The sequence below is a fragment of the Schistocerca cancellata genome, unplaced genomic scaffold, assembly GCF_023864275.1.
Source record: "Schistocerca cancellata isolate TAMUIC-IGC-003103 unplaced genomic scaffold, iqSchCanc2.1 HiC_scaffold_708, whole genome shotgun sequence".
Classification (NCBI taxonomy): Eukaryota; Metazoa; Arthropoda; class Insecta; order Orthoptera; family Acrididae; genus Schistocerca; species Schistocerca cancellata.
This window is the reverse complement of record NW_026046719.1, coordinates 65213-79192: the sequence shown is the minus strand read 5'-3', so window position 1 is coordinate 79192 and position 13980 is coordinate 65213. Positions and strand designations below refer to the sequence as shown.

The 13980-nt window shown below is 39.0% G+C and overlaps 1 protein-coding gene across 1 annotated transcript in view; it reads left to right on the top strand.

The window, feature by feature from the left end:
- LOC126140954 (mitogen-activated protein kinase kinase kinase 7-like) overlaps nucleotides 1–13980 on the top strand; it is a gene marked incomplete at its 3' end in the record, with an annotated part of 91889 nt that overhangs the window by 21256 nt on the left and 56653 nt on the right. Inside the window, exon 3 of the mRNA XM_049915241.1 lies at nucleotides 149–266. Coding sequence (XP_049771198.1) covers nucleotides 149–266 — 118 coding nt within the window. The remainder of the gene's footprint in view (nucleotides 1–148; nucleotides 267–13980) is intronic.

Sequence of the window (13980 nt, the reverse complement as noted above, 5' to 3'; positions counted from 1 at the left end):
AAGTTTTATATATTCCAATGCTATTGCACCCTGAAACATTGGTAGGGAATTTATTCTGAGCCTTAGCTTTGGCATAGCATAAAAAGTTAAATTGACACATCCAGTTTAAGGTAGTTTTAGTATATATGTATATATTTTATTTTTACAGTTCTTCACTGTCGACCGTTACCTAAATATACTGCAGGCCATGCTATGAGCTGGGCATTGCAGTGTGCTAATGGTGTAGCTTATCTGCACAACATGAAACCAAAAGCATTAATACACAGGTAATTAATTTATATAATCTAAACTAATGGATATTATTATTATTATTATTATTATTATTATTATTATTATTATTTAAGCAGTGGAAAGTTCAGGATGGACTAACAATGACATGGAAAGAATCAAACAGTGGAAAATCTAGGATGGACTGTAACAATATTCTGAGAAGAAAAGTTGTTACTGAGCATATAGCAGAGATGATGAGTCACAAATAGGCACAACAAAAAGATTTTCACACATAAAGCTTTTGGCCAGTGGCTTTTCTCAATGACATCCATCTGTTCAAATTTTGCCAATCCTTAGCCCTCACCAACATAGTCCTGCAAAACTATATCAACCAAGCCAAAACCTCCTTGCAGTACCTTCTCTCCATCCGCAAAATTCTCCTGCTATGCAATCCCAAATTCCTGGAACCCACAACACACATTGAAACTCTTGCCCTGCAGGAACTTGGGCAACATGCATGATGCCACCTCAAAAAGGTCTCCATCCTGCACACTTGCTACTCCCACCTTGGAATGCCACTGTCCACCACCTCTACAACTACCTCCATACTCCCAACCTCCCCCATGCTCCCTCATAACTGACAAACCCTGTCTCGCAGACCTACTACACTTACCTCACCCTCCAAAACTCCCTCCCACCACCACGCAGAATCCAGAACCTAAACAGACCCGCAACACAGTCATGAACCTTTCCTCCAGAAGCCTTAGCCCACAGAAATATCAGGCCTTTCCAAAGGCCTCACCTATTGCCCCACTCCCAAATTCATTTATGCAGGACTTGTTAAAGATCTTCTATCTTTCTTCCAGTCCCTATAGTGGAAACACTTTTTCACCACCAACCCTACCCATCGGACTCAACCAAAGACCAATACTGAACCTTGCCTAACTCAGTTTGCTCCTCCATCCAACTGTGATCCACCCCCACTGCCTCCAAACCACCCCCTGTTAACTTTCCAGAGTTTCTTAACCTCAAACCTTGCCTCATCATCATTGCCCAAATCCCTCAGCATGCAGACTAACCTTTCATCCGCAGAAAGAACTGCAGTCCACCATCTAAAAACTAATCCCAACATCATAATCCTATACGCGGACAAAGGCTCCACCACTGTTGTTCTGAACCGCAAGGATTACCTGGTGGAAGGACTCCGCCAGCTGTATTATATACCTCCTCCTCTCCCCCAACCAATCGCCATCCCCATCAGGCACTGCTGCTGCTTGCAGCAGTTGCCTGAGACAGTAGTCCTGTGTGTGAGCTGTGTGTGTGTGTGTGTGTGTGTGTGTGTGTGTGTGTGTGTGTGTGTGTGTGTGTGTGTTGACAAAGGCCACTGGCCAAAAGCATTAAGTGTGAAAATATTTTTGTTGTGCCTATCTGCGACTCAGCATGTCCACTACATGGTGAGTAGCAACTTTCCTTCTCAGAATATTGTTATAATGACATGGAAAGGATAGAGTGCTACTCACCACATAGAGAAGGTATTGAAACACAGACAAGCACTGTGAAAAATAATGCTACAAATATTTAAGCTTTTGCCAGGGTGTATACGCTCTGGGAAATCCGGGAAAAACCCAAGAATTTTTTCATCCAGCAGAAAACTGGGAAAAACATGGGAATATTTTAGAATTCTGAGAATTTTTCAGTGTTTTAGTTTTTGGTTAAATTTTTGGAATTTTGACTGCTAAGAACTGATAGTCTAACAAAGAATATTACTGCAGAATTATACTGCAGCAATACAACATAAATGAGAGGGAAAAAAAGTAAAACTTAAGTTGCAAAGGAAATGTTCCATTTACAACAAAACACACTGCACATGCAAGCGTCTGCCAACAGCAAAATGCGTTAATGGAATTAGGACGAAAGACTATGTAATACTTCATAACAACAAACTGCTTGTGATGAGTGTGACATCACAACCGTTTACAATAGCTTCGTTAGAGCAGTTACCAGCAGACTCACGCGCCTGCACAGTTGAGTCGCGTGTGAACAGTACATTCTCCCTCCGGCTTCTGGCTACTTGAAGTGTGGCTGTATCGTCTGTAGCAAGCAGCCAGATGCTACCTGAAAAATTTTTCTGGCACACAGTGTGTACATTCAGTGATTTTGTTGTTTCCTCTTTGTTTACAGCTCTCACATCAAATGAAAACAAAACGGATTTTTGTGGCTGAGAGCCACCAATTGATTTAAAATACATTCACATAATTATGGAAGTCAGAAATACGTTATTAGTTTTTTTTTTTTTTTTTTTTTTTTTTATCCTCCCTAGGCGAAAGTCAAGCATTAATCGCCTTTCAGAACGATGAAGTTACTTTCATTGGTTTGCTAAAGACATTTGGCTGTTATTAATCTTTTCCATTGAGGCAGTCCATTTATTTGAAATGAAGTGTTTCATTGCAGACTATTGGCTAGTTTCAACTGTTTGCTGGATTTCAAGCGCATGTTTTCATCTTCTGGCACATATTGCCTTATGCCATAAAAAACAACCACAAATGAGATAATGCAGTACTGGTACTCCAAGAAAATTTATATCCTGAAAACTACACTTATAAGCTAAATATCACGTTGGAGCCTTCTTCATTGTGAATCTGGACATACAACTGTGCATTTTAAGCGGTATTATGTATGTTAGTATGGTCATGAAATTTTGATGTTCTTGGAATACCATCTGAAGTCCTGTTTCTTTTATGACATAATGTAAGATCTCTTAATGCTTTAAACATACAAATATAACGGCTTCGTATGTCATCGTAGCTGCACACACACAGTAATGACTGTTTTATGGTGGTCAATGGCAACTGCTGAAACGAACCTGTTTCTAATAGCTTGCGGGAAAATATTGTGAATGGTGGTTTAAAAAACGTAAATTTCCTTTTACGCAAGATGAATTATGTTGCATATGAAAATGTGTGATGAATTTCATAAAACACAGTGTGTTTGACTCTCATTTAAAACTCAACATTTTGAGGACCGCCACTTAGAAGAATTTTTAGCCCAGAAGACCGGACATTTATGTCATTATTTAAAATTTTACTGGCACATTTGTGTGATGTATCTAAAAGTGTAACACACATAAAAAAGACCAATTTATACCTGAAAGCTTAGCTTTTCTGGTGACTTATCGATCTTTGAGATCAGTATTATATGTGAAAGCGTAGCTTTTGTTGTAGCCATGCTTGTACATTAATTTAAACCATTAACTTTTTCTACATGTGTGTTCACACTACTTAGCAATCATGTTGCTGTTGACTGACTACATCACATGTTCTATGCTCTGAATATCTGCTTTCATTGGCTGGCGAGATCACATGACATGAGCTATGATTGACTTACAAAAGGGCATTGCAATCTCGATTTCAACACTTCGGAAACTAATGTACTGTGTTTGGTGGAATTCGAATTTATACTTTTGTAATATGAAAATATGCAGCGTACTTGTTGCTGCACATCAAATATCTCTCTTTTTTTCGCTCGCGGTCATTTACTAATGTGCCGTGAAGTTCAAGCGTGTGCATAAAACCTTAACCCTTGATAAGGATTGATACGTTTTATAGTTCTGAGGGAAAGTATACTGTCGCTTATCACAGAAAAAGTGTATTTTCATCTGGGAGAAAGTGTATTTTTAACCGGGACATCCAGGAAAAATCCAGGAGTTTTTTCCTTGTCCGCGTATTCATCCTGTTTTGTACAAAGTCCAGCTTCAGAAGTAGAAAACACCATACACACTAGGCCCTGACTGCAACCGTGTCTGACATTTTCTAGCTGAAGTGGATAGTGGGGTAAGGATGAGTTGCATAGGAAATGCTAGTGCAGCCTATGGGAGTGTGCAGGGATGTGTTGGGGACAGGATAGGGCTGCTAGGTGCAGCATTGTGTAAAGCACCACAATTGCTGCAGCTTCGTTTGTAGATCGCATGCCTGTTCCTTCCCCCTCAAAGGCAGGGCCCCTGTGAGAGCAGCCACACAATCTACCAACTAAACTGCAGCCTCTGTGCCACTTTCTTCCACCAGTGTGACAACTAACGAGCTGTCTGTCAACATGTATGGCCACCATCAGACTGGCCAGCAGATGATACTGCTTGCCACTTTGTCCTGTTTGTGTCGATGCCCATAGAACTCTTCCTGTAGTGTTATGTACAATAGGCTGCTTGACAGTCTGACCAAGGCCAAAATCCAAGCATACCGCTCTGATCAGGGTGTCATTTTCATCCATCGGATGCCTCCTTAGTGCCCACATTCGCACTATTTTTCTCACCTTTGATAGAGTGGTGCTTCCATCCAAGATCAAGGTAGGCTATGAGGTTATGAACATCCGATTGTACATTCTGAACCTGATGCACTGCTAACAGTGTCATCAACCACACTCAAATGTCTTGTCAACACCCGGCCACATGTGTAACCTGTGGTAGGGATGCACAAAAGGGCGAGTGTCCATTTCCTTCTCCCCGCTGTATCAACTGCAATGGTGACCATGTCGCCTCGTCTCGAGATTGTCCTGTGTATCTTGATGAGTTGGCTGTCCAGGAGATCCGGGTGAAGGAAAAAGTTCCTTACCCTGTCACTTGCAAGTTATTGGCTAGTTGCAAACCCTACGTTCCACCATCTAGCACTTATGTTACTGTTCTTGCTGTAGTGTTGGCAGAAGAGCCACCACCGTGTTGCTAGAGGAGGCCGAAATGCACGCTATAAGCTCACGCAGACTGGCGTGAGGTCTGGAACAGTTAAAGGAGATGAGTCTACTAAATAAAGTACGAAGCTCTTGGAATACTTAACTTTAATCCATAATTGGAGAACATCGGTCTGACGGTACAGGCTTTATAACAATCTCAATATAAACTGGTAATGGCGCCTTGCTAGGTCGTAGCAAATGACGTAGCTGAAGGCTATGCTAACTATCGTCTCGGCAAATGAGAGCGTATTTGTCAGTGTAGCTTCGCTAGCAAAGTCGGCTGTACAACTGGGGCTAGTGCTAGGATGTCTCTCTAGACCTGCCGTGTGGCGGCGCTCGATCTGCAATCACTGACAGTGGCGACACGCGGGTCCGACGTATACTAACGGACCGCGGCCGATTTAAAGGCTACCACCTAGCAAGTGTGGTGTCTGGCGGTGACACCACACTTGCTACATCTTGCTCCATGAAGGACATGACCACACTGACATGTGACCTCAAATTCAGCTCTGAGATTGTGAAATCACCCAGTGTCATGGTGGCATCACCATCCCTCGTCCAGCTGTGCAACTAGCCATCCAACACTCACCTCACAGGGCTAAGTCACCAGCTCCACAACCGCCAGGCCAAAAAGGACAGAAGGGGTACTCGTGTGAAGACTTCCTATGTCCCTCCATCCAACCAACACCTGAGTCTTCCTCTGCTAACAGGAAAGGCTCAAAGAAGTCCAACAAAGGCAAATGGTCTTCTCCTTCGCTGACTCAAAGGTCCTCTTCGGCGATGTTGGCACATTATGCCTCCACCCAGCTGGCCTCAGTGTCGCCGGTACGCACCACCGACCGTTTCTCTGCGTTGGATTCCGCAGGCCGACAGCACAAGAAAGCCGACACTTCTGTGCACCTCATGGAGCAGGATCCTCCTGCCTCTGTCCCCTGTAGCAGCAAGTATTCACAAACTGGCTCTTGGCAGCTGCTGAGGTGACGCCTCTTCCCTCACGATGACTCTCCTCCAATGGAATGTTCGTGGCCTTCGATCGAACAAAGAGGATTTAAGGATGCTTTTAGAATCACAGTGTCCACTTTCACTCTGCCTTCAGGATACAAAACTGTGTCCTCATGACCGTGACCCCTCGAGGTTGGCATTCCATCTTGTGGAGGAGTTGTGGTGCTCATATGGGATGACGTTCACAGTCAACTCTTCCTCCCTGTCTACCCATCTTCAAGCTGTTGCAGTTCGCCTTTTCCTTCCTCACTTGACATTTTACCTTTGTATCGTTCATATCCCTCCACCATTCGATGTCACCAGGGCAGACTTCCTCCAGCTTACTGAGCAGCTACTGCAACCATTTCTGCTACTCGGTGACTTTAATGCACACCATCCCCTATCAGAGAGGTGCACTCGACCTTCTCAATCAACTTAACCTCTTCTGCCTTAACACAGGAGCACTCACGTTCCTTTTCAACTCGTTGCACCCCTATTCTCATTTGGACCTATGGGTCGATCCATATCAAGTGGTCCAGCACTGGTGGCTTGACCATCTCAGAAAAATTTTATATTTTGTGGGTAAATTCCCCAATGTTTAGTAGCCACAAAAATATTTTTTAAAAAAATTTATTGTTTATGATTTTGAAATGGCCTCTGTATTTGTTCCGGGCCGCATGCGTTTTTTCGTATTAGCGACTATCTACATTTTGTACAATTATTCAGTAGTGGATTGTCCTACGCCTTTCAGATAAAATGCATTTAGTTTAACGCACTTTGTACTACAAATTAACATCATTATCACTTAGCTGAATGTATTCTTTAATATATTTTTAATAGTACAAAGTTATCAGCCACAAATTAAAAAAAACTCAATTTTTGAACAGTAGTTTTCCAAAGAAACATTAATTTCTCAAGTTTAATATTTTTTCTGCTACTACACTGTATAGTATAGTTACAGAGTATCAGTGGTGAGCAGCGTACACTTTAAAAAATACATTATTTTAAAAACTGTATTTTTTTTTTTAATTTTTCCATTTTGTGGCCTGCAATATCTGTGTTGGGGGACCAGATAAAAATCTGAAAATTTCACAGTTAATAGACCTTTATGATATCAAACTTCAGTATAAATTCCAACTTTGAGATTCAATTGGAAGTTATGGAAAAAATATTACAAACACGAGTCAAAAATACGTTTTTTAACATCTGTGATATCTGGTAGGCTAATTAAATAAAGTATACTAATTGCATAATGTAACACACCACATTATACTAGGTAATGATTATTTGTCGAAACAATGCTGTGGTAATTGTTTCAGCAGGCTAACAATTGCATCTGCAAGCCTATACAAGTCTGATTGTTGTCTTCCCTCGTATACCAACAATTGTCTACTCACACTTGTTTAACTAGAAGTTCTTGAAGTGTGCAGTTGACAAATGGTGTCTCTGCGTTCTGTTGGTGTTATTATTAATGAAGCATGTCGTAAAAGTGTGTATGGAGTGTATCCTAAAGACATTACTGGAATCTAAGATATTACTGTATCCCCGTACTGCGGAATAATACTTCAACAATAAAAATTAAAGAGAGAGAAAAACAAAAATAACTTAAATTTCAAAGGAAATGCGCCATATACGACAACACACAGTGCTCATGCAAGCATCTGCCAACAGCAAAATGTGTCAAAGGCTCTAGAAAGACTATGCAATGCTTCATAACAACAAATTGCCTCCGATGAGCGTGAAGTCACAACTGTTTACATTAGATTTTGTTTTAGCAGTTATGAGTAGGCTCATGCGCATGCGCAGTTGAGTCACGTTTGAGCAGTAGTTTCTGCCGCTTCTGGCTACAGGAATGTGGCTATTGGCTGTGCAAGCAGTTGCAGCAAGCAGCTAGATGCTACCGGGGGAAAGGGGGCGCCAAGTTCATATTCTCGAGGGAAAAAAATAGTTGTTTCACAAAGCGCTTAGCATCCAGCACACGTTTGTCTAACGATTATTCATATGATTTTGAAACGCTTCCCTGTGGCTTTTTGAACATTTTTTAACACATTTTAAGTTGATGTCTGAATAAATCATAGTTGATTTTTGAAAGTGTGCGTAGTATACGTGATGTCTGTCAGGAGAACCCTCGTCGCATCTAGAAATAAACGTTCTGCAAACAAAAGGGGACAGGGCTACACGAGATGAAGGGAGTAAAGCTGAATGGATGAATGCCAATCGCTGTCTGATTATGTGGTTGATTGGGTTTGCGAATGATCAGCGTTGTTATAATTACTAGTGAAATCCATAGATTCAGACTACCATAATGGAAATAAACGACTGACAGGAATAACAGGTGAGAAATATTTCGTACTATCTTCTCAGTGTATGCAAGAAAATGAAATTTTGACAGAAAATGTTTGGCCAGATCGCCACACTAGTAAGGACCAGTTGTACAGTCCCAGGCTAGCAGCCACTTCAGTTCTATTCTGGAAGTAACGCGGAAAACGTGTTGTACGAATGTGTAATAGTGCCTAACTGGAAAACAAACGTGGGATACTAAACCTGTGATTCTGGCAGGGTTAGTGAAATTACTCGGCGAACAAATTTTGACAATGGCAGGAATAGCTGCAGAATTGGTGATGACAAGATTGTTTGTTAGAACGAGGAAGGAGAAGAAACGGGGACATCACACAAATTATGGAAGAATAAGAAGATTCCAAATTTATATAAAAATTTCTTTATACTACTTTTCGATCTCAGTTTGAGAATCTGGTGCGTATGAATGAAATGTGAAACTATTTTCTAATATAAAGCCTTTTGCTTGTAGTAGGCCTAATAGGCATTTGATATTGGCACTTCGTAAACTATATTTTGTCATATTATAAAAATGACCATTTGTGCCAAAATAGTCTCGTTTATTTGGTGTGTCTTACAAAATTGCTCCAATATTAGAAAGGCATATTTTGTTTTATCTAGCAGACAGTGACATAATAGACGTAGTCAGATCAAGAAACCACACCAGTCTTAGGTATTATTTGTGTTAACAGCTTTTTCCGTATTAGATAACGACATTTTGAATTTTCATGTAGCGAAACGTTTGACGAGCTTCGAGGTAATAGATTCTTTTGCAGAAAGGAAAGCATACCGTGTAAAGGTGTAGCAAGATTAGAGAGAGAGAAATGCTAGGAGCTAAGGATTGAAGAAATGTGTACTTTCTTGCTTGTCTCTTTTCTTTTTTTCTTTATTGGTTTTATGTATTACATATTTCAGTTTATGTCACACACAACAGCAAGTTATTAGCTAATAAAGAGTGCAAATTTTCTGAAGAGTTCCTGTTCTGCCGATTACAAATAATCCCATCTGCTATTTATTTCAAGATTTTTTTTTTTTTTTTAAAGAGGGGGGGGGGGGGGGGGAGGCAGGATGTCAAACCGGCCGACTGGGAGCAGGAGAGGCATGACAGGACATTTCAATTCGCACTGTCCTGAATATAGATTGATGGCATCCATTACAAAATATACACGTTTCAATTCCACATAGCGAAATACAGTGATATGCGTTAGAAGAATGCTTTGTGAAGAGGCGTGGCACTGCACTTTGACACCAAGTAACATGTCTTACATTTCCTTGAACATATATGTTTTATGTTTCAGACTTTTCAGAAAGATGTGCGCTACAAGATGAATGTATTTTTGAAAATTCGATTTTCTTAGAATTGACCCGTTTCACAAATATCGTAGATCCGAGGCTGTTGCGCAGAGCAGTCAGAGTTATAGTGGGTAGTCTCCACGTGATCCATGTTTACATTTAGTGATTTTGCTGTTTCCCCTTCATTTACTCTCACGTCAAATGAAAACAAAACAGACATCTGTGGCAGGGTGCTATCAAGTGAATTAAAATACATTCACATAATTACAGCAGGCTAAAATATGTCATTCGTTTTAGATTTTATTTTATTTGACTTTTCTGACTGTCAAGCATTAATCACCTTGCAGAACAATGAAGTTATTTTTGTCTGTTTGCTAAAGAAATTTGATTTTTATCAACCTTATCAAGTGAGGCAGTCAATGTATTTGAAACGAAACTTTTAATGCATTTCAAGTGCACATTTTCATCTTCTAGCACGTATGGCATTATGCCATAATAAAGAACCAAACATGATATAATACAGTACTGGTGCTCCAAGAAAATTTACATCCCGAAAACCACACTGAAAAGCTTAATATCAAGTTGAGGTCTACTTCATTGGGAATCTGGACATACGAATATGCACTTTAAGTATGCACTTTAAATGTACACATTTTAGTATGGTTCACGAAATTCTGATGCTCTTGGAGTATTCTCTGAGGTCTTGTTTCTTTTGTGGCATAATGTATGATCTTTTAATGTTTTTCACGTACATACATAAGGGCTTCCTGCGTCATGGTAGCTGCGCAAGCACGATGTTGCCTGTTTCTGCGCTCTCTGGCAACTGCTGAAACGAACCTATTTCTAATAGGTTGCGGGAAAATATCGTGAATGGTGGTTTGAAAAGCGTTACTTTCAAAGTAAATATACTTTTATGTTAGTTGAATTATGTGCGAGAATGTACCATGAATTTCTTAAATCACAGAGCGTTTGAATCTCATTTAAACATCAGCTCTTTGATGACGAGCCATTTAGAAGAATTTCGAACCCTGATCAGACGTTTATGTCATTATTAAAAATTTTGCTGGCACATTTGTGTGATATATCTTAAAGTGTAACACGCGCAAATAAGATCAACATTATATGCGAAATCTGAGCTTCTCTTGCAGCTGATTAACCTTAGAGACCAATATTATACATTAAAGCTTTGCTTTTCTTGTAGCAACACTATATATATTAGTTTAAACTATTAACGTTCCCTGTTTGTATGTTCATGCTATGTAACAGTGATGTTGCTGTTGACTGACTACATCACATGTCCTATGCTCTGAATATCCGCTGTCATCGGCTGCTGAGATCACATGACATGAGCATGACTGGCTTACGGAAATAAATTGGACTCTTGATTTCAATGATTCGGAAAGTAACATGTGGTATTTGGTGGAATTCCAGTGTATACTTTCGTAATACCAAAATAGGCAATGCACATGTTGGTGCACATAAGAGATATTTCCAAAAAGTGTCTTTTTCTCTGCGTTTCATTTTCTAAAGTGCTGGGAAATTCTACGCCCATGTATAAAGGATTAATAAGGGAAAATTTACTGTCACTTTACACGGAAAAAGTGTGTTTTCACCTTGGAGAAAGTGTATTTTTAACCGGGAAATAAGGGAATTTTTCTTCCTTGTCCGCCTATACACCCTGGTGTAATACGGTGTGGATGTTGGGACAGTTCGGTGGCAGTGCAGGTGCCCCATCGTGTGTATCGTTTCTGGGGCACCACTGCTCTTCCCATTTCCACCCACCCCTCTCCTGTTCTTTCCTCTTCCTGCTGCCCGTACGTTTTGCACGATTATCCCTTCCCCTTGACTGGCCTGTGCTGTTTGTGTTGTTCCTCCCATATTTCTGCCATCCTAGATCATGGACCGGTGACCTCACGGTTTGGTCCCTTCCCCGAAATCAACCATCTAATCATCTCTACAGTTTTCTAGCAATACAACATCTCTGTCCACAACACCATTATGGAACTTCCAACATTATCCTTTTGGCCATTTGCATATGTTGTGAGAAGGAATACACTGTAACACCCCCGTGGAGTATGCTCAAAGTTATTTCTATGTCTGAATATATCTTTTCATTGAAAATGACATGTTGTGTTCTAGTTGCTAGAAACTCTTCAGTCCAGTCACAAAGCTAGTCTGATATGCCAACATTAGATTGTGCTATAAATTTTTTTCAAATACTTTTGTAAAGTTTGGGAAGTGAACTGCTGATCGGGATGACCATTCTTGAATAACAGCCTTTAGAGCACCTACGAAACATATTTCTTCAAATGACTGATTAATTGTTATGGATTGGGGTCTTCATAGTATACTAGGAACTGTTTTAATTACTCTGGAGGTTATTTCATCCCATTCAGTTGAAGTTTTATTTTTTTAAAGATAATATTGCTTTTTCTACACATTTAACTGCAATTTTATGTTTAGTTAGAACTTCCGTGCTAACTGAAGATAGGGACATTACCTAGATAGTCACTTAAATCAACATCTGATTTTGATTCATTCATTCTAATGTTCTGTTGTTTCTGAAGGGTTTTCAATGAACTTGTCACCTGACTTAATTTTGGAGATCTGTGGATTGTCAGTTGTTTAGTTTGGATTGTATCATTTATTCTGTGCCTTTGAGTTATGATGTGTATTATTCAGAATGAACGTTTTGTGTACCATTTCTTTTGCTGTCTTTATCACCCATCTACTTATAGTTTTATTCTGTTTTACTTAGTTTACAATTCTACAGTTGTATTACTTTACAGTTCGTTGTGTAAAATTCTACTTCTAGTTCTAGACACTTTTATTCCAGCTGTTATCCATTTTAGTTTATTTATTCTTTATGGCAGACAATGGGGGGGGGGGGGGGGGATGTTTTGTTAAAAACATGCAATAAAGCTTTCAAGAAATCTGCTGGAGTTTTTAGGGCTTGTACTACAGTGTGCCAATGGCAAGTTTACTTCTGCTGTGCCAATGGCCAGTTTACTTCTGCTAATCATGATAGAACAAGATTATATATATATATATATATTTTTTTTTTTACTGAACTGTTGTGTGTTGTATATTTTCCATCTGGTGCCTTTATATTTCATAGGCCCAAACCGATACAAAATAATCAGAAATCCCTAAACCTACATCGAATTTTCTTGTATCATGAAATTTGTAATTTGTCAGAATAGCATTTATACAAGTTGTAGTTCACCTACTTTCTCTCTTGTGAATTCTGTGAAGTTTAGCTTGAAACCAAATACTTGAATCACGTTAATAAATTGTGCAGATTTACTGGATTCATTTATTATGCTTATATTAAAATCAGCAGCTATCTAATCCTTATCTTCTTCTCTATCGTCGGTGTCTGTAAGAGATTCCGGAGTTTAAATAGAAATATTTTTGTTATTTATTTACCTGGGTTCTATATGTCAAAATTATTTCAATATTTTTGCCCCTCTAATTCCAAACAGCAACTTTCAAAGAAAATATATTGTATGCTCACAATAGAGAAAATTAAAATCATCTGTCTCTAAATGTCAAAGAAATTTTAATAAGTATGCAGCAACCTCCATGAATTTTCTTAATCTTCAAAGGCTCTTACCTGCAATATAGTTCTCTAATTTATTAAGCATTTTGATGCAGGATTTCTTTAGGCTATGTTCTTTCAAGGAAAAACTGTAATATTTCTCCCTTCTGACAGATAAATTAATAGCTTAACACTCAATAGTTTTTACCTCTCTGCTATTTACATGTTTTATATGTAGGCCATAAATGTTTATGTTCATGAAAAAATATACATTCACTTATACTTTTAAGAACAGCTTTTCTTATAATATTTTTACTTGTTATTTCATCAGGCAACTTGTCACCCCCACTACTCACATTAAATTACCCTTACTATTTTTAATTTTTGCGGATGTCGATAAACATCTGGCTGAATTCTACAGACCTTAAATTGTTCAAACACAGACCACCCTGTGGTAAACAGTCTGTGGTTTTGAAATGATTTGGATCTACAAATATTGTTGCTAGTGTATTACTCTCTTATCTGATTCGACAGTTTATTTTGTGTGCATATTTATCGCTCAGTGTTCTATGGATAATGGTACTTATGGCTACTTGTAGTACCGCAAATATGTTTGTCACCATTTAGATCACACTTCTTGTTTCATTGATGATGATTTGTTCACTACAGCTTTGTGGTAAATGTGTTCCCATATGGGCAAAAACTGCTTTTTAGTCAGTGTTAGAATTAACACTTCCTCTTTGGCTTTGTTTTGCCTCCAGTATGTTTTTCAATTGCATATTTAGTTGATGAGTTTTTATTCCTCAGTGAACATTGATAGTGTATCTTGAAACTACAACATTTTAAATTGTGAAATCACTGATTATTATAAAATCATTTTAGACACTTTGTTTTGGAAT